The sequence below is a fragment of the Culex quinquefasciatus genome, chromosome 3, assembly GCF_015732765.1.
Source record: "Culex quinquefasciatus strain JHB chromosome 3, VPISU_Cqui_1.0_pri_paternal, whole genome shotgun sequence".
In the NCBI taxonomy this organism is placed as follows: domain Eukaryota; kingdom Metazoa; phylum Arthropoda; class Insecta; order Diptera; family Culicidae; genus Culex; species Culex quinquefasciatus.
Genome location: NC_051863.1, coordinates 79830929 through 79858051, shown reverse-complemented (window position 1 = coordinate 79858051; position 27123 = coordinate 79830929). Strand labels below are relative to the sequence as shown.

The 27123-nt window shown below is 41.8% G+C and overlaps 6 protein-coding genes across 6 annotated transcripts; 3 read left to right on the top strand and 3 right to left on the bottom strand.

The window, feature by feature from the left end:
• Positions 1-117: 117 nt before the first annotated feature.
• LOC6035827 (venom protease) lies at positions 118-25391 on the bottom strand. The gene is given in 5 exon segments (XM_038259241.1): positions 118-439; positions 1600-1658; positions 1661-2444; positions 2503-2663; positions 25335-25391. Coding segments are annotated over 4 exon segments (990 nt in total). The 5' UTR covers positions 2506-2663; positions 25335-25391; the 3' UTR covers positions 118-295.
• On the bottom strand, positions 2763-11757 carry LOC119769008 (mucin-2). Its single transcript, XM_038260880.1, has 2 exons — positions 11421-11757; positions 2763-3634 (listed from the first exon to the last, which is right to left on the bottom strand). Exons 1-2 carry the CDS (start codon positions 11755-11757, stop codon positions 2763-2765), a joined length of 1209 nt encoding a protein of 402 aa, XP_038116808.1.
• LOC6035828 (ras-like protein 2) lies at positions 13811-16934 on the top strand. The gene is made up of 3 exons (XM_001845896.2): positions 13811-14124; positions 15213-15300; positions 15373-16934. The coding sequence occupies exons 1-3, from the start codon at positions 14014-14016 to the stop codon at positions 15783-15785; spliced, it is 612 nt and encodes a 203-aa protein (XP_001845948.1). The 5' UTR covers positions 13811-14013; the 3' UTR covers positions 15786-16934.
• LOC119768685 (45 kDa calcium-binding protein) lies at positions 18019-22286 on the top strand. Its single transcript, XM_038259237.1, has 3 exons — positions 18019-18654; positions 21292-21970; positions 22037-22286. The coding sequence occupies exons 1-3, from the start codon at positions 18398-18400 to the stop codon at positions 22109-22111; spliced, it is 1011 nt and encodes a 336-aa protein (XP_038115165.1). The 5' UTR covers positions 18019-18397; the 3' UTR covers positions 22112-22286.
• Positions 24333-25441, top strand: LOC6035829. The gene is made up of 4 exons (XM_038259240.1): positions 24333-24535; positions 24594-24699; positions 24767-24947; positions 25010-25441. The coding sequence occupies exons 1-4, from the start codon at positions 24428-24430 to the stop codon at positions 25323-25325; spliced, it is 711 nt and encodes a 236-aa protein (XP_038115168.1). The 5' UTR covers positions 24333-24427; the 3' UTR covers positions 25326-25441.
• LOC6035830 (3-oxoacyl-[acyl-carrier-protein] synthase, mitochondrial) lies at positions 25400-26911 on the bottom strand. The gene has a single exon (XM_001845898.2). It carries the CDS (start codon positions 26798-26800, stop codon positions 25457-25459), a length of 1344 nt encoding a protein of 447 aa, XP_001845950.2. The 5' UTR covers positions 26801-26911; the 3' UTR covers positions 25400-25456.
• Between the last annotated feature and the right edge of the window lie 212 nt (positions 26912-27123).

Below are 27123 nucleotides of genomic sequence, written 5' to 3'. Positions count from 1 at the left end.
GATTTTATTGCTCTTTAATTGCGCACGAAACAAAAACAAATTAAAACCGTGAATATAAACCAACTAAAAGCTGAATTGTTGTGAATTACAACTACCTGGAGCAAAAACAACATCACGAAAGATTAAAAAAACAGTATTCTTTATTTTAGATCCGTGAAAAAAAGTGAAGTCATTCAGAATTAAAAGTACACAAGTAGCTCGCTGACAGTTCACTTGAAGTCTTTGATTTGTTCTAGACTGCTACAGAATTACTCATCCGCTCGGACATCACGACGTCGAGTTGACATCTTCCTCATTATACATTCAATTTCGATTGAATCCACGGTATGAACGCACCGACCTTGACGTACACACCTGGAAAGCCCGGTTTGGCACATTCGTAGCCGTACGAAACTATCCCGATTAAGTTGTAGTAGTAGTACTGACCGTTGGCCGCGAGCTGTGAAAACAAACGTATGAATCGGAAAAAAGAATCCTAGTTATTGAGTACCTCCAATAAATTTCAATGCTAGCTAGAACATTTCTACAAAATGCTTGTCCCTTGACCATTTTTAATGAAGTTTTAGTTCGCTTTGCAAAAAGGTGTGAACTTCCACAACAATATTTCGTGCAATGCCTCCCTATTAGATGACATCAGCGCCCTCGGAAACTTCTTTCTCGCATTCATTAATTTATCAATCTCGCACGGTATTCATGATTCACGTGGAAAACTGCTTTGCATCTTTCCGAAGTAACTCTAGGCTGTCTGGTGTCGTCGGAACAGGGGCAGGGGGATTCCCCCGATTAATTTGCACCGTTCTCGCGATCGCTCCGGTTGACCTGTGCGGTGGCTTCCGGTATGTTGCTACTATTTTCCGCCTATTTAGGCACTGATTCACGCCAGATATGTTTCATTAAGGAAGACGGAATTCCCACTGAGGTTCGTTGATCTGTTATTAATTGTATGATTTGTGTATGATTCCACATAACGGCAAAGGAAATAAATCGTTATTGTACTCTCAACCAAAACGTGAAAAAAAGGTTTCGGACGGCTTTTTCACAATTATCGAAGTTTTAAATAATATTGACTATTTAAACATTTTAAACTATATGTTTTGTGAAACCTTTCGTAGATTATTGGATTTATCAGAGCGGTTCTCAAATATCAATCTAACAAAGCTCTTTAAATGCCTATAAAATCGTCGTGATCACGCTATCTTGCCGCATCTAAATTTTAGACAAAATGGAGTTAAGAACTTAATTATGTGCAACTTTCAATGTCTCGCTTTTTGGTCTTCATAGATCCACAAAATTCGCAAGTGCAAGTGTGACAACTTACCCAAAGGATTTATAGCAGAGGGCGATTTGCCACACGTGCATGCCCACTACCATGTATTTTTAACTATAACTTGGGATTATTCACAGAACGGTATGTCAAACAAAACGTGTTTGTTTTTCGTTCACATCGAATGCATTAGTTTTTGTTCATTTAAGGTCAAACATTAAAAAAGCGACTTGCGACAAGAAAGCACGATCACATCTAAATTTTTGAACAAAAGGTTACCTCAAGTCAAGTCAAGTCAAATTAACAATTTCCGGACCTTGGACCTACTTACTCACCTGTGGCAACATCAACGGACCACCGCTGTCACCCTGGCAGGAATCCTTTCCGCCTTGGGAAACCCGGCGCACAGCACCTTATCGTCAAACACCTGATCCGGGAAGTAGAGCTTATAGTTGAACGCACACTGATCCGTGGGCAGCACTATCACCTGCACCTCCTGCAGACGGTTGGCCGTGGGTCCCCGGTACGAGGTCGTTCCCCAACCGGCCACAAACGGTGAGTAATAGGTTAGGTCACGCGAACGGATTGCCTCCTCGACCGGCAAACAGATCGGCTTGATCATGTCCGAGAGTGGTGCAGTCTGCTGCAGCCAGATCATAGCTATGTCGTTCTGTATGGTTTTCTCGTTATACTGCTCGTGGATGATTGTTTTTTCTACGTAGATATCAACGGGGTTGGCGCCGTCGTTCGTTGATGCGATATCGTACTCGCCCAGTCGTACAAAGTAGAGCAGATTCTGTATGCAATGGGCGGCTGTGACCACGTGTTTGGCGGTGATCAGGGTGCCACCGCACAGAAATTTTGGACCCGTAGTAAGGTCGAAGTTACTAGATCGATAGCCTAAAGCGGCCATCCACGGCCAAGCGCCAAGTTGGGCGTCCATTCCGCCAACGACGCGGGCATGGGATGCGTTGGACATTCCGCAGCGGTCCAGCGAGTTGGTCGGAAGACGGTACTGCCCCGCCAGCGGAGCAAATGTTGTAGTTGGAATAGTGTTGATGGAACCGGCGGTAGTACCGGATGGTGCACTCGAAAAGTAGAAAAATGATCCTGAGGTAGTTGGGGCAGTGGTAGTTGGGGCCGGTATTTGCGCTGAGAATCGTAGTGCAGGACAACAAACCTACAATCATTGCCATGTCGTGATGAATATTACTCAAAACTATTTAAAACCATCTCACCATTTGTAGGTCGCGATTTCCACAAAGACTTTGCTGGACGTAACTCTCGATATTGGGGTCACGCACCTGCGAGTTTTGAACCAGCAAGCGGACAATGACATCACAGTTTACATACGAGATACAAATTCCGGTCTGTCCGTCTGGAGTAAGACAGGCATCGTCTGCATGATAAATATGTGAAAAATCATGAATAAACATTAGTTCGGAATCCCCGGATCATGAAGCGTAATGTAATATGAGCAAGCAGACAAGCACCTAGACTATCGAAACGTTTTCAAATTCACCAGTTGTCCGCGAGGATCGAGACAGGGACAACCGTTGGCCAACTGCCGGGGGTCAATGCTGGGAGTTGGCGACGGAACGGAAGTGCCAGTTGTGGTAGACGTCACCGTTGGTGGGCACGTGGGAGGAACCGGAGGGCAGCTTGTCGTCGTGGCAAACGTACTGGTTATCGTCGGAGGAGTTAGGGTGGACAGGAAGGATGGGAATGTGGGCAAGGGTGAAATGCTGGACGCTGGTGTTACTGTAGGCAGTGAGGTTAGTGTAACTCCAGGAATTGTGCTTGTGGCTATCGGGGGTGTGAACGTGACTGTTGGGAACAACGAGGACAACAGGGTTGACGTTATTGTAGGGACGGAAATGGTTTGAGTTGTTTGGGATATGGTACTTGTAGTACTACTTATTGGAGATGGAGTTGTACTAGTGAGTATTGGCTGAGTTATTGTCTGAGTATTTGGAGCTGTGGTCACGGTGATGGGAGTACCAGTTGGCAACGTAGTTTGGAATGTTGTCGAAGTCAAACTTGGAAAGGTCGTTGGAATGGTGCTGAACGTAACACTCTGCGTAGTACTAAACGTGGTACTTGTACTCGTCGGGGTGGGACTTCCAGTACTGAACGTTAGAGGTGGCGCCGTGCCCATTGACTGCGTCGTCAATGGAGTGAACGTGAACGGAGACGTTGTCGTCCCAGTCGGGAAGGTATAACCGTTGGGAAGCGTTATAAACGGGAACGGGGTAGTTGTCTTTAACTGTAATGCACAATAATGTTTCCAATGTCCCAACTTAGCAATCCACGGAAACAGCAACAACTTCCAACAAATTTCATCCAAAGCCATCACAAAAATACACTTCTCTTCACGTTTTACGAATGGCACGACCGACAATCCCTAACTAACCACTAATCCAGCATAACACCTAATAAATACATCATTCACTAACAGTCTATTCTCATTTGTCATCACCGAACAATAAATGCTACAAAAACGGTCCAACACCCACGGCGAGAGTAAAAAGCCAATGTCAACTGCACCTATTTAATGCTGCCAACACGGATTGAGCGTGATAATTTGCACGCACCATTCAAACACATTCGGTCAAGTTTTAGTGAATGAATCTGCCCAAAAAGTTCAATGCCAAGCTCTAAGCGTTTAACCAAAATTATTTGACCGTCAATCACTTTGATACACTTATTGACACCTTGAGTCTCACCGACGGACTAAATCAATTTGTAACTGAACAAAACACACATGATGGGTGATTACTAGAGCATAACACTGCGGTGATGTTGCAGCGAGATGTAAATAATATTACTAGGTGACAGTTTTTCCTCGTTGCAACTATTGTACTGAGCGCAGAAGTTCATGGTCACTGGATTTTTTATAATTAAACATAACTCAATAGGTTACACTTACTTTGCCCTATGACAGATCCTATTCGTAACAGGATCACACCAATCAGTAATGATACCATTCTGTTAAAAACTCCGAAATCTTTGCGCACAGTTTTGGATGTCAGCACACTATCCAGAGATCCTAATACCTACTTTCCTCGAATCTAACTGAGGCCACTTTTGGAGGTGAAACTTCCGACTAGTGCGGATTTTTGCGAATACAATAACTCTATAGGGGCAAATTGTGCGCTTTTTATCGTGGAAAAACATTATCAAATTATCGCGCGAAAACGAGGGGTAAACGAATGGTTTACATGCATACTTGTCTCTTTGATTAAGAATAAACTTATTATATGTTGAATTTCAATTTTTGTTCTAGAACAAACTTTAAACCATTGATCGTAACGCTTGTTTAGTGCGTATTCTAGATATTTTACCTACAAAAAACCGTACATTTCCAAGCGAAACACACTTGGGAATACCGTGGAGAATTTCCCTTATCCCCTTAAAAAGTGTACATTTCATTTCATTACGCCTTTTTCTACGAGACTATCTGCCGTAAGTTTGTTACAATTTAATTTAAAAATTATAAGCAGCCTTTGTATTTATCAAGGAGGTTTGTGATTCAATAAACGGGTCCACAAAATTTTCAATAGTTTGTATGAGCACACAGATAAACCTTTCTTAACTGTTTTAAGGGCATCAATGTGTTTTAATGTGTTTTTTTGTGGGTTCGTTAAAAAAAATTGAGTGCCTACCTTCAAAAATGATGAAATTACTCTTTGACGCAAATCGACCGACGTTTTACTTCCCCATCCGATAGAATGCCAGGAGGATAAGGCGCGAATCGAACCCGCGCTCCATAGCAATCGGCTATTAGGGATCGGCAGCCGAAGCCGCTAACCACCGCGCAACGAGGCCCTCCCCCACGAAAACAGCATGATTCGAAAAAAAAGTTCTCCGATCGGGCTCCAAATGTTTGTGGGGACTCCTAATTAGACCCGTATTTTTCATTTTATCTTTTTGCCTTTCTTACAAAAGAAAGGTTCAAGGTTTGCTTTTGGAAAAGGTGCAGGTGGTTATGTTACACATGACCAGTATGACAAAGAACTTTGCAAGATGGTTGTTGAAATTTTCGATTACATTGTCTGGTCCAAATTTCCCAAGATTCACTAGATTCATAATTACCATAAAAATTGATACCCATTTTGCCCCTACTCTTATGGTTCGGCAAATGTCCCCCCATCGGAACATCACCGTGGCCTCCGGCCACTTTGGATTGTGGCCACTTCTGCTGAAATGTCAAATTTCATATCTAGTATCAAAAATCATAAAGTTTGATACCCATATTGCCTCAACTCTTATGGTTCGGCAAATGTCCTCCCATCGGAGCCTCCGGCCACTTCGGTTTGTGGCCACTGCTGCTGAAATGTCAAATTTCATATCCAGTATCAAAAATCATAATGTTTGATACCCATATTGCCCCTACTTTTATGGTTCGGCAAATGTCCCCCCGCCCCTCGGAACATCCCCGGGCCTCCGGCCACTCCTGATTGTGGCCACTACTGCCGAAATGTCAAATTTCATATCCAGTATCAAAAACCATAAAGTTTGATACCCATATTGCCTCTACTCTTATGGTTCGGCAAATGTCCCCCCATCGGAACATCCTCGGGGCCTCCGGCCACTCCGGATTGTGGCCACTACTGCCGAAATGTCAAATTTCATATCCAGTATCAAAAACCATAAAGTTTGATACCCATATTGCCCCTACTCTTATGGTTCGGCATATGTCCTCCCATCGGAACATCCGCGGGGCCTCCGGCCACTCCGGATTGTGGCCACTACTGCCGAAATGTCAAATTTCATGTCCAATATCAAAAACCATAAAGTTTGATACCCATATTGTCCCAACTCTTACGGTCCGGCAAATGTCCCCCCATCGGAACATCCCCGGGGCCTCCGGCCACTACTGCCGAAATGTCAAATTTCATGTCCAGTATCAAAAACCATAAAGTTTGATACCCATATTGCCCCAACTCTTACGGTCCGGAAAATGTCCCCCCATCGGAACATCCCCGGGCCTCCGGCACTCGGATTGTGGCCACTACTGCCGAAATGTCAAATTTCATGTCCAGTATCAAAAACCATAATGTTTGATACCCATATTACCCCAACTCTTATAGTCCGCCAAATGTCCCCCCATCGGAACATCCCCGGGGCCTCCGGCCACTCCGGATTGTGACCACTACTGCCGAAATGTCAAATTTCACATTCAGTATCAAAAACCATATAGTTTGATACCCATATTGCCCCAACTCTTACGGTCTGGAAAATGTCCCCCAATCGGAACATCCGCGGGGCCTCCGGCCACTCCGGATTGTGAGCACTACTGCCGAAATGTCAAATTTCATATCCAGTATAAAAAACCATAATGTTTGATACCCATATTGCCCCTACTCTGATGGTTCGGCAAATGTCCCCCCATCGGAACATCCCCGGGGCCTCCGGCCACTCCGGTTTATGGCCACTACTGCCGAAATGGCAAATTACATATTCAGTATCAAAAACCATAAAGTTTGATACCCATATTGCCCCTACTCTTATGGTTCGGCATATGTCCTCCCATCAGAACATCCTCGGGGCCTCCGGCCACTCCGGATTGTGGCCACTACTGCCGAAATTCCAAATTTCATGTCCAGTATCAAAAACCATAAGGTTTGATGCTCATATTACCCCAACTCTTATAGTCCGGCAAATGTCCCCCCATCGGAACATCCGCGGGGCCTCCGGCCACTCCGGATTGTGGCCACTACTGCCGAAATGTCAAATTTCATATCCAGTATCAAAAACCATAAAGTTTGACACCCATATTGCTCCTACTCTTATGGTTCGGCAAATGTCCCCCCATCGGAACATCCCCGGGGCCTCCGGCCACTCCAGATTGTGACCACTACTGCCGAAATGTCAAATTTCATATCCAGTATCAAAAACCATAAAGTTTGACACCCATATTGCCCCAACTCTTACGGTCCGGAAAATGTCCCCCCATCGGAACATCCGAGGGGCCTCCGGCCACTCCGGATTGTGGCCACTACTGCCGAAATGTCAAATTTCATATCCAGTATCAAAAACCATAAAGTTTGACACCCATATTGCCCCAACTCTTACGGTCCGACAAATGTCCCCCCATCGGAACATCCGCGGGGCTTCCGGCCACTCCGGATTGTGGCCACTACTGCCGAAATGTCAAATTTCATGTCCAGTAGCAAAAACCATAAAGTTTGATACCCATATTGCCCCAACTCTTACGGTCTGGAAAATGTCCCCCCATCGGAACATCCCTGGGGCCTCCGGCCACTCCAGTCCAGGTGGTGGCCAGTTCCAATGATCGACTCCCGCGACTACCATGTCTTAGCTGGTCCTTGCCTCCAAGCCATCTGCTCCCAGACCTCCAGGCCGTCTGCTACCGGGCCACCAGGCCATCTGCTTCTGATGTGTTCTCGTCGACGTCCAGCAATAGAATGACTTTTCAGGACCGACCGAGCCGAGTTTTGTTGGCTCGTCGACGATCCGAAAATTATGTATGTGTGAGCATTTAAACAACCAACGCGAGGTCCGCTTCGGATGAAACCTCGGTAGGCACTGAATTTGTCTGAGGCTAAGTGCTAACTTAAATAGTATCGCACGGCATGTTGCAACCATGGTGCTACATTCTCGCGTGACAGTTCCACGGAAGGAGGAGGCAAGGCAAAATTTGCTAAGTGCTAGATACTTGAATCTGATTAATGTGTTCGGGAAAGGTTGCGCTTGACCAATCAGCGTTCGCTATTCTTTAGTAGTTTTATGTTAACTTTTAAGTACTTAAATAAATAAGTACTGTAATAAACATGTTTTAAGATCATTAAGTAAGTCTTCCCCTTTCGTTTGGTGGGTAAAACGTTCAAATTGGTCGAGAGGGAAAAAAGATACAATCGTTTGAAATCTTGCACTTTTTTCGAAAATTTGCTTCTACGCGTTACATTTCGCTTCGCGAAAAATCTGGATTGCTACCCTTGTATAGAGCCCTAAGACAAAGTTCTTTGTCAAAACGCTTTTTTCAGAAATCTAAAAAAATTTGTGCACGGCGAGGATTCGTCCAAGGAAAAAATCCTATTACTAAATTGAAGGTTTAGATGCGCTCTTTCAATTGAATTTTGGCCCGAAACCCGGAACTCAAAGTCTGAATTTTGAGAGCTCTTTTTCTGAAATACATGGCCGATGTCTGTATCCGCTCTTAAAAATTTGTGTCTTCCATCACTGGAAAACCGCTCGTGAAACCCACAATTTTTAAAAGCCAGATCTGTAGCCGTGGGGTCGGAGACGAACATTTTATTTTTCGATTCACAATTTTCGACCAGTAAATGTGGTCAAAGCCATTTTTAGAGGTATTTTTTGGACTATTTTACAGATAACACTATCAAATTTAAAGAATTCAGTTTCAAACAAAAGCCATTCGAAAACATGCGCCATAAACTGTTTGGGCCCAAAATTTGAAGCTTTTCCAAAATGTATTTCCAGAGATATAGCGATTTTAGTGTTTTTCGTCTTATTTTTACCCTATTTTTTCCTATTAAATTTTTGGATTTATACAAAATCATATACTGAACATCAAATTCGAAGTCCCGGCTCGTTCTCGCTCGAAAAGTCGTCAAGTCGAAGCTTCAACGCCAGCGCTTTTACGCTTGCGCGTTTTACGCTGCGCGTGAAAGTGTTCTTTCTGGCTTCTCATAATTGATCGACAAAGTGCAATTGCGATACATATTCTTTTTAAATTAATCATAGACTTACATTATAGACTGAGTACCCTTTATTTTTTTTCTAATAATGTCAATCCAATATGTTTTTCTTAATTAAATTTAAATGTCTTGCGACAAATAATGTACTTCTGAAATTAAAAAAATGGCATTTGAGGTTAACCCTTAAAAGATTCGAAGCTTTAGGTAAAATTCTCACTGGATGGTATCATTATGTTTTTGAAAAAATAATTGCACCAAAATACATCTCGGAGTTTCATCATTTTGTAAGAAAGGCTCTATTTCACCTCTGGTGATATTAAATCGGGTTTTTTTTTGTTTGGTCGATTTTAGCAAAAACCACATTTTCCAAAAATTCATAACTCCGCACCATGTCAACCGATTTTAGCTGTCTTGAGCGCAAACGAAAAAGTATTAGACAGGCTTTTTAGGAAAAATAGTAAAAAGTTTCAAATATCTAGCCTAACATTCGGAAAGTTCAAATGAAAACAAAAAAATGCTCTTTTGAAAGTCTCGGGATTCCTTGGAAAACTTTACATCACAGATAAAAAGGTGAAGTTTTGTTTTCAATATTCCGAGATACGATTTTTTGATAAGAAAAACGCAAAAAAGGAAAAATATCAAAAACGGAAAAAATCGACTTTTTACACTAAAACTGTGATAACTTTAAAATTTCAGCGATGACCTATACATGTTAGGTTACCAAAAATTTCGTAATTGAAAATACGCAATTTTTGGTATCCAAACATGTGTAGGTCATCGCTGAAATTTGAAAGTTATCACAGTTTTAGTGAAAAAAGTCGATTTTTTGCCGAGTTTTTCATTCTACCTTTTTTGCGCGCGGCGCGTTTAAAAACCCAGTTTTTATTTTGAATTTTTTTTTTTAATATTTATTTATCATCTTTGCAGACTTTAGGGTTTCTTACTAACTAAGCAACAAAATTCTACTTCTAAACATAGATTTACACACATTAAAGTCAAAATTTTCCAAAATAGTCGAGTGATTGAACTTTCTACAGCAGGCGTCAAGAGGGTTTTGGTGTCCGTAGTTCGTCGTGTGTCTTGGTATGTCGAGAAGCTGATGGTTCCGAAGTTCTCTTGAGGGAACTCGGATGTGGACTTCTTCGAGTAGGTCACTGCAGTCGATGTTGTTCCGCAAGACGTCAAACACAAACAGTCGTTGAAGGAGAACTCTTCTGTGTTGGAGTGTTGGCAGGCCGACCAGAGCGCACAGGTTCGTGTAGGGTGCCAGCGTCACAGGGTCGTTGTCCCCCCATCGGAACATCCCTGGGGCCTCCGGCCACTCCAGTCCAGGTGGTGGCCAGTTCCAATGATCGACTCCCGCGACTACCATGTCTTAGCTGGTCCTTGCCTCCAAGCCATCTGCTCCCAGACCTCCAGGCCGTCTGCTACCGGGCCACCAGGCCATCTGCTTCTGATGTGTTCTCGTCGACGTCCAGCAATAGAATGACTTTTCAGGACCGACCGAGCCGAGTTTTGTTGGCTCGTCGACGATCCGAAAATTATGTATGTGTGAGCATTTAAACAACCAACGCGAGGTCCGCTTCGGATGAAACCTCGGTAGGCACTGAATTTGTCTGAGGCTAAGTGCTAACTTAAATAGTATCGCACGGCATGTTGCAACCATGGTGCTACATTCTCGCGTGACAGTTCCACGGAAGGAGGAGGCAAGGCAAAATTTGCTAAGTGCTAGATACTTGAATCTGATTAATGTGTTCGGGAAAGGTTGCGCTTGACCAATCAGCGTTCGCTATTCTTTAGTAGTTTTATGTTAACTTTTAAGTACTTAAATAAATAAGTACTGTAATAAACATGTTTTAAGATCATTAAGTAAGTCTTCCCCTTTCGTTTGGTGGGTAAAACGTTCAAATTGGTCGAGAGGAAAAAGATACAATCGTTTGAAATCTTGCACTTTTTCGAAAATTTGCTTCTACGCGTTACATTTCGCTTCGCGAAAAATCTGGATTGCTACCCTTGTATAGAGCCCTAAGACAAAGTTCTTTGTCAAAACGCTTTTTCAGAAATCTAAAAATTTGTGCACGGCGAGGATTCGTCCAAGGAAAAAATCCTATTACTAAATTGAAGGTTTAGATGCGCTCTTTCAATTGAATTTTGGCCCGAAACCCGGAACTCAAAGTCTGAATTTTGAGAGCTCTTTTTCTGAAATACATGGCCGATGTCTGTATCCGCTCTTAAAAATTTGTGTCTTCCATCACTGGAAAACCGCTCGTGAAACCCACAATTTTTAAAAGCCAGATCTGTAGCCGTGGGGTCGGAGACGAACATTTTATTTTTCGATTCACAGAGAACTCTTCTGTGTTGGAGTGTTGGCAGGCCGACCAGAGCGCACAGGTTCGTGTAGGGTGCCAGCGTCACAGGGTCGTTCCAGGGCAACACTCGAGCTGCAAACCTTACGAACCGACGCTGGATACTCTCGATCTTCTGCTGATGGACGGCGTAATACGGCGCCCACACCGGTACGGCGTACTCCAACACACTGCGAACTAGCGAGAAGTACAGCGTTTTGAGGACCCTCACGTCGGTGAAACCAGCAGCATTTCTTCGAAGGAAACCGAGCATAGCGTACGATTTGGCCACGGAGATGGAGACGTGCTGGTTGGATTCCATCTTGCAGTCAATCGTGACGCCCAAGTCCACGATGGAGTGAACGCGTTCGAGTGTGGATCGGCCCATGTTGTACTCCGCAAGATTTGGGCTCCGAATCCTGTAGAACGAGATCAGCTTGCACTTTTTCTCGTTCACTTCCATTCCGTTCTGAACGCACCAGCGTTTATGTGAAATTTTCCAAGGAATCTGAAAAAAAATATTTTCAAGCATAGGTTCTTTGGTCCCAAGACCTTCAAAAGAGCTTTTTAAGTTTTCATTTGACCTTTTCAAATGTTAGGCTAGATATTTGAAACCTTTAACTATTTTTTTCTTAAAACCCAGTCTAATACCCTTTCGTTTGTGCTCAAGACAGTTAACATCGGTTGAAATGATGCGGAGTTATGATTTTTTGAAAAATGAGGTTTTTACCAAAGTCGACGAAAATTGCCATTTTTCGGACCACCCAAACACGGCGTAGGTCACCCTAATGGCCAAACAAAAAATACAGATCTAATTATTTCGGCCAAAGAATCCCAGGAAAAATTTGGAGCTTGATCGGAGAACTTTTTTTTGGATCAAGCTGTTTTCGTGGGGAATCGCTGTATATACTTATTAGGGTGTTTCATCCAAACAAAAAAGTTCTCAGAATCTGGCAAACCGAGGTTTCCCTAGTAGAGGATACCCATAGGGACTCTCATGCCAAATATCAGCCCATTTGGTTGAGAATTGGCCTGTCCCCAGCGGTTCAAAGTTTACATGTAAATTACTATGGGATTTTTATGCTTTTCGTACAATCGTTCCTACAGGTCCGGGGACAACATGGATTCACTCGGAATAAAGACAGGTGTGTAGGGATGGTCCAATGAACGAATTCCAGAAGGAATTAGGGTTGTCCATTCTGTCCCCAAGGTGCGCATTGGATCGACGTCCGGTGTCTCCAGAATCAACGATTCACCCTTCAAATGTACGCATTGCCCTTAGTATGCTATGACGGCTAGCTGAAAATTACGACGCTCCATGTCAGACGGTGAACACGTGGGAAAGCATCGATTGCAGTTTTATTACAAAATCATCATGTTACGTTATTTAGAATAGTTCACATTGTTACAGGAACATCAATTTTATAACTTTATTACTTTAAAGAATGTTTCTGAGCCAAAACTTGAGTTAATACTCTGCCACGTGTTCACCGTCTGACATGGGGCGTCGTAATTTTCAACTAGCCGTCACAGCATACTAGGGACAATACGTACATTTGAAGGGTGAATCGTTGAATCTGGAGACACCGGACGTCGATCCAATGCGCACCTTGGGGACAGAATGGACAACCCTAATTCCTTCTGGAATTTGTTCATTGGACCATCCCCTACACACCTGTCTTTATTCCGAGTGAATCCATGTTGTCCCCGGACCTGTAGGAACGATTGTACGAAAAGCATAAAAATCCCATAGTAATTTACATGTAAACTTTGAACCGCTGGGGACAGGCCAATTCTCAACCAAATGGGCTGATATTTGGCATGAGAGTCCCTATGGGTATCCTCTACTAGGGGAACCTCGATTTGCCAGATTCTGAAAACTTTTTTGTTTGGATGAAACACCCTATTACTTATATTATTATCTTAACAGTTACGTAATTCGTATAGTTATCGAGTCCAGGAAAAAAACACTGATGAACTTTGCGAGTAGTAAACGAAATACGTATCTATCAAAATATTTAAAAAAAAAACATCATCATCTCATCTCTTTGTATTCACAATGCATTCTGCTGAAACGCTCAACTAAACCATAATGTTTATTTGATTAGATTTATCATCTGTTTTAATTTATTCTATTTTTAACAAATTTCTAAAATACGGATTCGTCATTCCCACGGGATAGATATATCTTTATAGTTCTCCTCCAAATTTTATGCAATTTGGTCCACCCAGTCTCAAGATAATGTGACACCCGTTTTTTCAAACTGTCTACAATAAATACTGAACTCGTATTAAAATTAGATTTTATAATTTACATTTTATTAGATTGGACAACAACTAAATGTTAATTCTAATGAATGTATTACTCGGATTAACGGTCCATTCAAACTTGTTTTTTCCTCTCTCTCTCCATTCATGAACCAGTGGGTTATTCCCCCTGTCCCGCACGCAGCCATTCTGCCACACTGAACCGCTATTGTACCCACTTGCACTCTTCCCTTAGACATATGCTAGATGGTGTCACTAACTATCTCGGCTGGTCAGTTCTAAAAGATGTACACAACATTCTGCTGAGGGATTTTGCTCCTATTATTTGTTTAGTTTTATTGATATTATCTGCCCAGTAAACCCAGCACAGTTTGTCGTTCGCGGTCGAGGAGCCCCACCTTCGAGTGTTGCACCTGTTTCGTTGAGCCCCAAGTGTCCCCGTGTCCCCGCAATGTCCCGTTATAACCAGTCGAACCCTGGCAGCTATGCCCAAACGTACAAGCTCGTCGTAGTAGGAGGAGGAGGTGTCGGAAAGTCCGCAATCACCATACAGTTCATACAGGTATTTTTAGCTGAAATTTTGTTTGTTTAATTGTTACACTGCCGCCCTGATCGGATCCCGAGGGGGAGAACGGGGCAAACGGGAACATTCCAGCCCAAACAGCTGACATCTGGCAATCGCTGTTTGGCAGGGGAGCGTACGGATCTCGTAAAACACCCATCACCGACCTCGTCATCGTACTCGTCATCGTCATCGTCGTCGCCTTCACCGACTCACTTTGAGTGGATCTCGCTCAAGAAGCAGGTCTAGATCGATCTTGGCCTCACCCTCCTCGTATCGCGCGCGCTCTCACGATGATCGAGTATAATGCAAATTCATTCATTTCATTAACGTTTTCTCGATTCGATATTGAACGCGCAAGAAAAGCGGCGACGATCGCCCACATAATTCTTGGTCGTGGACACGGTTTCGTCACCCGCGACTTTTGTAGGGTGGATGGAGCAAGCTTCAAGCGGAATGGACAACCATACGAAATAGTACCCAAAATCGATGCAGTTACCCTTCTTGGTGTGAATACCTGCTGTATGGTGGCGTTCGGTGCCAATTTTGTGTGGAAAAGAAAACAATTTTGTATTTCTTTTCGTTTGTTCTAGCTCCCAACAAAATCAACAGCACACACACTTGCCAAAGCGATTGCGATGATATGCTTGGTGGCAAACTTTTTGGCGCTACTGTTGCTTCTGTAGTGGTCAGTTTAGTCATAGCGATTTATTTAGAAGGACGTTAACCAAGCATATGCATTTTATTTATACCACCGCGGTTGTTGGTTCTAATAAGAAACTCAAGTGGGGTGGGAAGCCATCTGCATTTTTTTTGGCATCTCTGTAGTGGTTTCTGCTGCTCGAGATCTTCCATCTGTCTTGTTTTGCTTAATGTTGCTCTTATCACTTGGATAGAATAAACAATCTTGATCCGTTAATATCAACTGTAAACATACATGATTTGTATCGCGATGTTGTTGCAATGGAAAATTTCAATGTTTTGCGTTCGATTCAGCTAGCATATTATATAAGAAGAAGCTCTCTCCTACGGGATTTTGCTGTAAACAACTATGGAATGTATTTCATTTAATTGGACATTTGTTTCAGAGCTACTTCGTCACCGACTATGACCCCACTATCGAAGATTCCTACACCAAGCAATGTGTCATTGACGATGTGCCAGCAAAACTGGACAGTAAGTCCCCTAAAACGATGTTTTTCAAGTACCTAATTGATTTAACTCTATCGCTCCTCCGTATTCCTCCAGTTTTGGACACTGCCGGCCAGGAAGAATTCAGCGCCATGCGGGAGCAGTACATGCGGTCCGGCGAGGGATTCCTGCTGGTGTTTGCCGTAACGGATCATGCCAGCTTCGACGAGATGTACAAGTTTCACAAGCAAATTCTGCGCGTCAAGGACCGCGACGAGTTCCCGATGCTGATGGTGGGCAACAAATCCGACTTGGACCACCAACGGGTCGTTTCGCTGGAGGAAGCCCAACAGCTCAGCCGACAGTTAAAGATTCCGTACATCGAATGCAGTGCCAAGCTGAGAATCAACGTAGATCAGGCGTTCCACGAGTTGGTTCGCGTCGTCAGAAAGTTCCAGCTGTCCGAGAGGCCTCTGATAGACGAGAAGGGCAAACGAAAGGGCGGAAAGAAGAAATGCTGCATTTTATAATGCACCAAAAACCGATCCCATCCAAACGCACAACTCGTTTCGTATTTGAATGCACACAGCCAATAAGAGCAAGTCTTACTTTTGGTGGCTTCGGAAGAAACTTTCGAAGAATTTTATCGTACTATATATATTTATGGTTTTATTCAGAAATGGTTTTGAAAAGGAAAGACCAAAGGCACAATCACAAAAGAAAAGAAATTAATTCACCAAACATCATATCGCCTGCACTGTCAGACCCACGAGAAAATGTAAAATTGGATCCCAACGTGCCATATAAGTTTGCAAGTATCAGTTTTGACAACGGGAATATTGAACAAGTATGTGCCTAATTGATATTAAATATCATCCGTCATATTCGACGTTGCAGCCAGTGACCAACCCAGGGACGAAATCGAACGAAGATGGCGGCCGCAAACAAGCATTTCAGTTTAACCTGTGTTCCAAACGTAGTTAAAGGGAGGAATCTGTAATGCTCCTCAATACAATTATTTGACTCTCGAGATTTCAGAGCAGTTATATTTTTAACAACACGTATCATTAAATAAAATTTAATATATTAAAAAAAATATTTTGAAACAGAAAAAACATATTATATTTACCACTACTTATGTGTAAAATAAGACTCGTACTAAAGGTAGCTGAATGTTACATTATATGCTTTATCAAAGCGGAATATGCCGAACAAAAAAAAAACAATATTTATACATGTTTACACGAGCGATTACAATAATAACGAACAATACGAATCCGTTGCTAATAACAAAACTAATTTTAACTGCAACCATTTGCAATTGGTGTATCAGCGTAAAAATATAAGGCCGTAAATGTTAATCAAAGATAATAAACTGTTTGCAATTGAGTGCGATGCATCGTCATTAACCAAAATAACTAGCTTTAAATGTGCTTGAACTGTTCAAAAAAGATAACAACAATGTTTATCCAAAATTTAAGCAAAACAAAAACAATAAACAAAATAAACCAAAAGAAAAAAGTTTGGAACCGGTGCTAAATTTGATCATAATACAAATTGGTTTTCTGAAGAAAAAAGTTTGATTTGAATGAAGATTCTACATGCAAAAACCACCTGTTTTGTCTGAACATAAAACAACAATTTTAGAAATAAATGTTTAAAACTATTGACCGACTAAATACTGTTTTGTTCGCCCCAAACGTATCCTCAACAGCAGAATCTTCAGTCCTTTCAAAAAGATTCCAAATTTGTTTTTATTGAGCAGAGCCGAAATTTTCACAAAAGTTTCACTTTTTAACATTAAGAATCCGTAGAGGTCACCTATAAATCACGTAGATATTTTGTGTTTTTTTAGGGGAAGGTGTGGTGGCGATTGTCTACGCTCCATACAAAAAAGTTTCTTTTGTATGGACAATTGTCCACGAGGCTTTGAGAATTCCAAAAAAGAAATTACAGATTTGTTCAAATCAAGTTCTGCAAAATTTTAGAATCATCTAGACATTCTTACAAATCCTTGGAAACAAGATTCGTCCCGATTGGTTGAGTTATGCCCAAGAACCAGCGAGTTGAAGTTACCGTTCCAATTATTTTGGGAAGCTTGGGCGTCCGTGTAAGATGGGCATGCGTTGAGCGTTCCAGTGATAATGGAGTATGCTCGTAAACATTGCGAGTTATCGCGATTTAAGGAAATATAAATGTAATTAGAAACAACAACTAAAGTGCTTCGAAAATGATTTAATTTGCAGTGCAGTTTTGCTGATTTTATAATCTTATAATGTTTATTAATATTATGTTGTAACATATCTAAGAGTGTATCTGTGTTCTACAAAATTTTAGAAATTGCTTTCTAGATATGGAAAAAAAATCAATGTTTAATAGAAATTATATGAAATTTGTGTATTTTTATTTATTGGTACACATTTTTATATATGATTGGAAATTTATAGCATAAAGGATAAACATTTAAAGGTGTTTTGTATAACCCCCACTTATTTCTCCGTCCAAGATAGAGTATTCCTCTCTTCAAGAGAAATCGGAACTATATTCACTCTCTCGTGCACACGTTTCTGCAGCAGTTTTGCAAAACTTGACCAACGAACAGCCGTTTGTTTATGTGTTTTTCTGCCATGGCAGCTTCTCCGAAGGCTGGTTTGTTTTGGTACACAAAATCGCTCAGAGCGCGTCTGATCTGGCGAGCCCGCGCTCTCCAAAAACGCACGAGACCTTTGGCTATGCTCGCACAGTCGTAGTAGAGCACTTTCCCATGCTGTCTGCGGCTGTCTGTCTATACCTTTAACCACTATAGTTTCTCTTTCACTTTTCATTATTCGGTTTAGTATGTCAGCAGCAGCAGCAGTATAGTGTCGTTGTCGTCGTTGTCGTAATGGGTGCAAGAACAAGTTTAATAACAATTTAATCGACGCCATTGCCAGGCTCCAAAACACACCCGCAATGTGAATCTGGTGAATGCCAACGGGGCAACAAAACCAGTCTGTATTGTGCAACATGTGGAATTGATTACGGAATCTCGCGTGAACCACGAAACGACGCGTCAACATATGGCAAATTAAGAGGGGGGTTTCCCAGTAGACTCGTGAATCCGACTAAACAAACGCCATATCAAAAGTGACCCCCGAAAAAAATGGGTCTGATCGTTAAACTGTTACGTAACGCGAAAATACCGCGCTGGTCAACGTTGGTGCCGGTGCTGTTCTATCTAGCGTTCATCAGCTGCGTCCTGATGCTGGCATTTCCGGCATCCAGTCCGACGATCCCGGCGGAGGCAGCTGCTAGGAAAACAAACCAAGGCACAGGCGACGACATTGGTCTGCTAGACACCGACGGGATATACAATGTAGACGAGAGTGCGACCCAGGAGCTGACTGATGCGTTCAATAAGTAAGCTTTATTCGTAACAATAACCAGGGCATTCTTGAAATTGCCATCAATTTCACCCTGTTTGCTTATTGTAAAAATAGTAAATGGTTAAATTTTGGTACAAAAATGCAGGAAATACTTTACTTTGACCCACGATCATCGAAAACGGTGCTAAAATGATAGATTCATAAAATGTTGTGTTTGGAAATTTTTACGGGTTATCGAAAATTGGTTTTATTTATTTCCCAAAAAATGGCCCACTTTTGTTTACATTTCGCACTTTAACTTTGCTTGTGCTTAACCAAATTTGAAGAAATTTGGGGCGATGTTTGTATACATTCTACATGAATACATAAAGCACCATGAAAAGTTGTGCCAGTTCCGAGATATTAGAGTTCAAAGTATTAGTGATCTAGAGTAACCAAGGGCAGGAGAGGGTTAACGGTTTTTTTAACTGTCAGAATATTCTTCGGCACCTTTTAAAAATCGTTATTTTTTTCTGCGTTTTGACTTAAACGGTAATGTTCAAACATAATCGCAAATATTATTGATTTTCCTACAAAGAAACATAATGGGACGTTAAAATTTACTAGCTGTCATTGGAACTGTTAAAGTTTATACAATTTATTTTTTCTAACTAATTCTCTTCTATATATTGTTACAAATCGTCTTTTGTGTGCTTTCTTTTGACAACGAACATTCAGTACTTTGTGAGAAAATCGATTTTTAAAGTTTGATAGTGAATACTTTTAGAACTATGAATAATTAAGCCAAACATTTTAAAGCAACTGATTCGTATACTATCTCCACGGTATTGCAGAAGAAAAATATAATAAAACGAGATCAGATGATTCATAGAAGATTTCAACGTAATAAGTTGTGTGTCACCTTCCTAACAAAGAATATGTTCGATTCAAAATATTCTATAAGTGAAAATTTAGTTTTTCAGAAAAAAATGTGTTTTGAACTGCTTTTGAAAACTCGAGTCGTGGAATCAATATGGCGGAAATTACGAAAGTTCAATGTAATACATTCAAATCATGAAAATCACAAAAAAATGTTTGTAGTTACAATTACCTCGAAATCTTTTATTTTAGACCAATAACACAGCGTAACAAATTTTTTTATTATTATTAGCAGGACGATCAAAAAAACTTCCCGAGGGATCGGCTTCCTGAACACAATGCAACCTGGCCCATGTCTTAATTGTTACCCTAGCTCGAGATATTCAATGCAGAAGTTTTGCATATGAATCACCCCCCGTCGAAAAAATATTTTTTATTTTGTTTTCACTGTAATTTAAGTTCTATTAGGTCTTTTTGGATGCTTCCGTCATTAGACAGTAAATTGTTAGAAAAACCCAAAATATGGTCCCTTTGGTCGGGTCCCGTAACCGGTTCCGGTGGAAATCCGGATTATTGAAAAAAAATTCTGCGAAACCTTTAAAATTTTGAAATTTGTTGCTCTTTATGCGAAAAAAACATACCTGGAGTTTTTTTTATGAAAAGGTCCTATAAACCAAATTTTCAATTTTTGCTTTTTGGGTGTTTTTAGAACCGCCTTGAGTCAGGGGTAATCTCCAAATACTATTGCTTCAAACAATCAATACAAACTCAAAAAATGGTTTGTCCAAGCATATCCGATATGCCATCTTGTGACATAGACCATTTTAGTCGAAAATGAGTTAATGATGATGTTTTGCTATGCTTAATAAACACTACAAGATTCTTTAACCCGATTTTGGGAACTCGCTTCCGTTTCCCGGATATCGCAGTGCACACTTGTGACATAGACCATTTTATCATCAAAATGATCGTGCACACTTGTGACACGTCATACATGTTGTTGGAAAATGTGGAAAATTGTTCCTGTTTTTCACAAATTTATGTTGATACACACTTTCTAAAGGCAATGCAATCTTATGTTTTTGAAAATAACGTAATCTCGGGGATGGGACACTGTATTTCCACAAATGCCCTGGACACTATTTGCCGTGGTTATAGCGCCACAACTCGCTCAATATTAGCTCATTTGGTTAAAAACTGACTTGTTTCAAGCGAGTTCAAGTTTACACGAGAATAGCTATGTAAAATTTAAATTTTTGAGCAATCGCACAGGTCTGAAGTGTGTTTTTATCTTCTAGTATGGCCGGGAGTGAGCGGAATCGTCTGGGGATCAACTTTTCTAAAGAGATCAGGTCGATTCGTTCAACCCTGATCAAACTCAACAGCAATACATCCGGGGTGTTCGGAATCAACGGGTTTTCCCCTGTAAAGCATCAAATTTCGGGGACGCCATGTGTCAAACAGCTGCCACGTGGGCTAGCGTCGCCTATAAAAATGCCTTTTTATTATATTTTGTGCTGTAGAATTATAATTAAGTAGTAAAAAAAAGTAAACCTCCAAATAGAAAAAAAAAACTGTTATGGTGAAATTTTGCAATCACATGACAATACCAAATAAATATGGGGAAGGGCCTTCCACATGAAGGTTTATTAAATAAGTTTAAAAAAGGCTTGATATTTTTTTAAGTTTCATGAAATGTTTTTTTTTATTTTGAAATGTTTTTGTGTCCTTAAACATGTTTTAGAAGTAAGAAATGCATAAATTTTGCAATTTGTGTACCTTAAATTCTATAATCTTTTTCCTGATCTTTCAGGGCAGACACCAACGGCGACAAGCGCCTCAACGTGCAGGAACTTGCCAAATATATCAACTTCAAGATACGGGACCACATCGATACCGCCATTCGGTCCAATCCGACGACGTTCGTGGAAATTGACCTCAAACCACGGGATGGTTTAATCAGCTGGGACGAGTATCAAACATATTCCTTGCGCGAGCGAGGCCTCGACGATTCGTACAAGAAGAAAAAGGCCTTCGACACGTTGGACCGAAAGGTAAAGGAATCCATTGCCAGGGACAAAGCACTGTGGATGGAAGCGGCCAGAACAGATCCGATGAGCTTGACGTTGGACGAGTTTCTCGCGTTCCGACATCCGGAATCGAGCACGGCTAATATGCTAAACTTGGTGAGCGAGATTCTGATGCAGTTTGACTCCGACGGAGACGATAAACTTACGATGGCTGAGTTTTCCGACGTGTTGCCCAACGGAGTGGCGGACATTAGCAGCAAGAAGATCATTCTGTCGCAAAGTGAACGCGAACGGAAGGCCGAGTTTAAGAAGATTATTGACAAGAACAAGGACGGCAAAGCCGATCGGGGAGAACTCTTGGCGTACGTGGATCCCCGTCATCCCCGGTATGCCATCCAGGAAGCCTCGACACTGTTCAGTTTGGCGGACAAGAACACCGATCGATTGCTTACCCTGCCAGAGGTGAGTCAGGTTTTACGCAAAAAAAAAAGTGGAAAGTTGTTTAAATTGTATCCTTTTTCATTGCAGATAATCGCAAAATCGTCCATTTTTATCTCATCAAAGATGGTCAACACAGCGGAAAGCTTTCACGATGAGTTCTGAACAGCACCAGCAAGAAATTGGAATGTGATATTCTGTTTATGTTTAGGATTGTGAATAGCACTAAAGTGTGCTGCAAAAAAACTGTGAATTGCATATTAATAAGTAGATATTAGCACGGCGTGTATTCTAGTAGACAATATGATAAATAAAACACATGACATAGATTACGCTTTAATTTGGCGTTTATTTTCAGCCGGTAGAAGTTTTACCATAAACATAAACTTTTAGTACGCATTTATTTAAAATTGCTGATATCGAAGCATCCGGAAATGTTCTGAAATTTAACTGACCGGCACTGGTAAAGATTTTTTTGCAATTCCGTCGTGAAACTACTTACTTTTCCTGTCATTCTTGAACGACGAAATAGCCTACTTTTCTGTACCAAAAATAACAGAATCGAATAGCAACACTTTTCAAAATAAATGCTGAAAAGTTCTACTTTTCAGCACTCAAATTGGTGCTGAAAAGTTGAACTTTTCAGCACTTGTTTTGAAAAGTAACACTTTTCAACATTTTTGATTTAAACGATTTATTGACAAAATACATAAAAATTTGACTTAAAATTTCACTCATGTGTGTTTTTCGGAATTGCAAAAATTTTTGAAAATGTTTCAAAACCCAGCATTTTTTTTAAAGTTAACTTATTTATAATTTAACGTCAAATTTCGTAGTAACAGTTCAATAGGGCGAATCTGCGATTGCAAACAAGCAGTCTATCCCTTTTGCGCAAGTGACAGTTCACGTAAAGTAGGAGGGGGATAGACTGCTTGTTTACAAACGTAGATTCACGTCGTCGGATTCACCCTACTGAACTATTACTACGGAATTATTTATTCGACGTCAAAACAAACGCCCTTCTTGCCTCACGCAGAAAAATAAGGCATATTTGAATCAAAAAAACGTTTTGTTGATTTGAAAATCATAATTTTTGTTGAATCAACGCTAAACGTCAAAGCAGCTTTTTCAAAACAACAAAAGACTTTTGTTGAATCGAGAAAATCAAGGTTTGTTTCAAACCAAAATCAGCGTTGATTATATTCAACAAAAATTTTGTTGATTCAAACCTCGTACAGGCTGATTCTACAAAACTTTTTTCTGCGTGCTCTCTTTTCAAAATACGATTTCTTAAAACTTCAAAATAAGGAGGTTTCACGCCAACCCGATTTAGAGGATAGGATTTTGACAGCTTGCGTGCACTACGTGTGCGCTTTGGTGCACACGAGCTGTCAAATGACGTCACGACTAAAAAACCTAATAAGGTTTTCTAGTCAGAAATTTACCAACACATTCAAAGTATGTTTACATTACAGCTGGACGATTGTTTGCATCAGGTTTCCTATCTCAAAAGTTTTTTGTCAGGTGACTTCTAGCTGGTTTTTTTGACTGATCGCCCGATATGTCAGCCAACATACTTCGCAGGGCTGTGACAGCTCGAGCTCGATCATAGAGATATCCACACGCGAGAGTGTGTTAGTTTGTAACAAAATTTACACGCAGACATAGGCAAATCGAGTAGAATGATTCGTCTGTCAAAATCAGCTGTGTCCTTTGTTCTACCACGAGCACGTGGTAAACAGCTGGTTTTTACAGACGATTGATCTACTCGATTTGCCTATGTCTGCGTAAAAAAAAGTGTAAACAAAATCAGCTGCTTGGAATTCAGCCAATCACAATCGTTCAAAACCAAAACAATACTTCAAATACAAATACTAACACAGAATGATGGTGTGCGTGAGAGAAACCGTGGAGATCTCTATTGTTTGCATCAGGACACTGTGACGAGAAGTTCGTCATTTTTGGGTTAAAATATATTTTTTTCACGGGGCCTAGAAAGCCTTATAGAGAAATTAAAAGTGAGAGCGTGTGCGTGCAACATGGAGTTAAACTTTTCGAAGTGCCATGGGAACCTTCACAGCAACTGCACAGAAAGTTTAACTCCATGTTGCACACACTCTCACTTTTAATTTTTCGATAGAGTTATCTAAGGCCGAGCTCACGCACACTAGCACACCATTTGTTTTGCTGGGTGGTACAAAATTTAACCTCAATCTTTTTCGTGTACGTACACGCAATACATGCGCACGTAGATAACTCTATTCGATTTAATCTCAAGCCTTTGCATTCCCTTCTCACTTGTGTGAGCTTTTTTTTAAACATCTTTCTTTCACGCACGGTAGTAATAATGTTGGCAAAATAAACAAACCTCAATTAGAGTGTATCATTTACCTGACATTAAATGTTTACTGAAAACGTAAACAAAATTCCTAATTTAATACAAAAATATCAATATTTAAAGCTGATGGACGAACTTTAGAGATGGAAATGCGTAAAAACCAACTGAATTTGGTTTCAGATTTTATAGCCGATGCCGATTCTCAAGTTAACAAATTATTAGCTAATTTTGGTTGGAAAAGGACTGAAACCGTAAGTTGATGTTCCAGATTGATGCAAGCGTACACTAGATTTTGATTCAAAATTTCAGAATCTTAATAGACGACAACAAAATGAAAAGAAAGCAACCGCCCCAGATCCAGATGCATTACCTGAATCATTCTACGACGAGCATCATCCGTTTTCGGTGAAAGTTGGTGAGATTTTTCTGATAGTGGTATTTTCTTCTATTGAGTGATTTCATTTGTTACACATTTCTTCCAGACACAAATGTACAAGCATATCTTTTACGCGCACCTACTCTAGATTTTCCCGTTCAACGCGAAACACCCACAAACCATGAAGATCTTCTGGTGAATTATTCCTCCGCCGAAAGACTTACATTGGACCAGTACGTGCTACAAAACACGCCCGCGATCGAGCCCCTCCAAGAGATACAAATAAGGTAATACTTTGGTAGCATTAAAATTAAAATTGATTAACAATATCCTCCCAAATCGCTCACAGCTTCAAGAAGCAAAACAAGGACGCCAAGATGACTTCCCTGGCGGACATCGCAACCTACCGGCGGAACGTGTTTCGCCGCAACCAAAAGTATCGCGTGGCAAAGAACCCATTGACCTACCAGGAGGAGGTGCGAAATCTCATCCAAATGCAAACGGAAGCTATGGTGGAATATCTTGGGCAGGTTAAGCGAGAAAAGTCGTCTCGTCGAGGGGGCGGTGATCGAGACAAGCGAAAGCGAGAAGATAAGCACGATGGAGAGAGATCAAGAGGGAAGAGTTTCGAAGGAAGTCATCGTAAAAGGAGCAAGTATGAGTGAATTACTTACCTGGAAAAGGTCGACGAAACAGTTTGATAAGGGCCGTGATAAGCACTACGCAGCACAAGATTTAGTTTTGGATTTTTAAACTTTAATAAAACAATAACAACACACTAGCTACACATTCTTCATCACTCTTTGTATTCAGCTATGCAGAGGCACGCGTTCGTTCCTCCAAAGCCGAACGAATTCTTCAATGCAATTCTTCTGCCACTGCTCGGATTCCAGTCTTGGGCCTCGTTCGGAACCAGGTTCATATCTTGCATCTCTTCGGGGATGGTTTCCAGATTAATCGTTGGTGGTAGCTTTCCCTTCAAACACGCCAGCACGGTGAACAATGCCTCGAGATTTCCGGCAGCTCCAAGCAGATGACCGTGAGCTCCCTTTGTGGAAGAAACGGCCACCCGTTCGGATGTTCCGTTGAACAATGTTCGTATCGATCGGGCCTCGATAGCGTCTCCGATTGGGGTTGAGGTGGCGTGAGCATTCACGTAGCCAATGTCCTTCGGCGAAAGATGCGCATCCTTCAGGGCACGACTCATGGCAAGCATTGCTCCCGTTCCGTCCTCCCGAGGTGCGGTTAGATGAGAAGCATCCCCCGACAAGCCGTATCCCAGAATCTCCCCAGCAATGTCAGCTCCTCTCGCTTTGGCATGTTCCAGCTCCTCCAAAACCAAAATCGCCGAACCTTCTCCCATGACGAACCCCTCTCTGGCGGCGTCAAACGGCCGCGAAGACTTTTGTGGCTCCTCATTAAACGAAGTACTCAGCGCTCGTAACCGACAAAATCCAGCGATTCCCAACGGACTTATGCTGGCCTCGGCCCCGCCGCAAACCATCACGTCTGCATCGCCATACCGGATAAACCGGAACGCATCCCCGATCGAATGAGCCCCGGTGGCACACGCCGTCGAAACCGAATGATTCGGACCTCGGAACCCGTACTTGATGCTCAGCTGGCCAGCGGGCATGTTGGGCAGAATTCTCGGAACAAAAAACGGACTCACCCGGTTGTAGCCCTTCTTCAAGGCTTCGTTCGTTTCGCAAACGTCCATCAGATCAATCATTCCCATCCCAATCGCAACTCCCGTCCTCTGGCACGACTCTACATCCTCCGGAGTCCACTTGGCCCCATCCAGCGCCTCTTTTGCCGCAATCAACGCCAGTGCCGTTGCTCTGGCCATCGTTTTCAGCTCACTCTTCCCAAAATAATCCCCCACATCCAACTCATCCCCACGAATTTGGCCCGCCACTCGGCACGGCAACTTCTCATACACAGAGCCCTCCAACCGACCGATAGCGGACGTTCCCGAGAGGATGGTGGTCCACGCCTTTGCTACCGAACAACCGACCGGCGATACGACTCCGAGACCGGTTATGACGACACGACGCGCAGAGTACGAAACGGCCGACAACGAGAGCCTGCGGCACTGGGTGCGGCCAACAGCGAAACAACGGCAGCGGAGGAGAACCATGTTCCGCGCTTATGACCGGTTCTCTTGTTATCACGAATCGCGGCACGAAACCGATTTTGAATGTTTACGTTATGACCGAGGCGCATCAGGGTGTGACGAAAGGGGAAAGATGTTGTAAAAAATAAATTAAATTCGAACAAAGCACGAAAAAAATTGTGATACCTTTGAAAATGTTGGCAACAAAGCAAATTACCAAATTATTACATACAAAATGAGAGAAAACGTGAAAAATTTAAATGAAACCAAAATTTGGCTGGATTTAATCATGAAGTAGAAAAACGTAGCCCTACGCCAACAAATGTAAACTGTTCGAACCCCTTTTT

What these genes read in the sequence shown, in the direction of transcription:
- LOC119769008 (XM_038260880.1), bottom strand. Translation starts at nt 11,757, where the DNA reads ATGGAAGTGAACGAGAAAAAGTGCAAGCTGATCTCGTTCTACAGGATT. An exon ending in CCATCAGCAGAAGATCGAGA is followed by an intron (nt 3,635 to 11,420) that starts GTATCCAGCGTC and finishes TAAAACGTGAAG; the next exon opens with AGAAGTGTATTTTTGTGATG.
- LOC6035828 (XM_001845896.2), top strand. Translation starts at nt 14,014, where the DNA reads ATGTCCCGTTATAACCAGTCGAACCCTGGCAGCTATGCCCAAACGTAC. An exon ending in TCACCATACAGTTCATACAG is followed by an intron (nt 14,125 to 15,212) that starts GTATTTTTAGCT and finishes CATTTGTTTCAG; the next exon opens with AGCTACTTCGTCACCGACTA. An exon ending in TGTGCCAGCAAAACTGGACA is followed by an intron (nt 15,301 to 15,372) that starts GTAAGTCCCCTA and finishes GTATTCCTCCAG; the next exon opens with TTTTGGACACTGCCGGCCAG.
- LOC119768685 (XM_038259237.1), top strand. Translation starts at nt 18,398, where the DNA reads ATGGGTCTGATCGTTAAACTGTTACGTAACGCGAAAATACCGCGCTGG. An exon ending in CTGACTGATGCGTTCAATAA is followed by an intron (nt 18,655 to 21,291) that starts GTAAGCTTTATT and finishes CTGATCTTTCAG; the next exon opens with GGCAGACACCAACGGCGACA. An exon ending in GATTGCTTACCCTGCCAGAG is followed by an intron (nt 21,971 to 22,036) that starts GTGAGTCAGGTT and finishes TTTTCATTGCAG; the next exon opens with ATAATCGCAAAATCGTCCAT.
- LOC6035829 (XM_038259240.1), top strand. Translation starts at nt 24,428, where the DNA reads ATGGAAATGCGTAAAAACCAACTGAATTTGGTTTCAGATTTTATAGCC. An exon ending in GTTGGAAAAGGACTGAAACC is followed by an intron (nt 24,536 to 24,593) that starts GTAAGTTGATGT and finishes TCAAAATTTCAG; the next exon opens with AATCTTAATAGACGACAACA. An exon ending in TCCGTTTTCGGTGAAAGTTG is followed by an intron (nt 24,700 to 24,766) that starts GTGAGATTTTTC and finishes CATTTCTTCCAG; the next exon opens with ACACAAATGTACAAGCATAT.
- LOC6035830 (XM_001845898.2), bottom strand. Translation starts at nt 26,800, where the DNA reads ATGGTTCTCCTCCGCTGCCGTTGTTTCGCTGTTGGCCGCACCCAGTGC.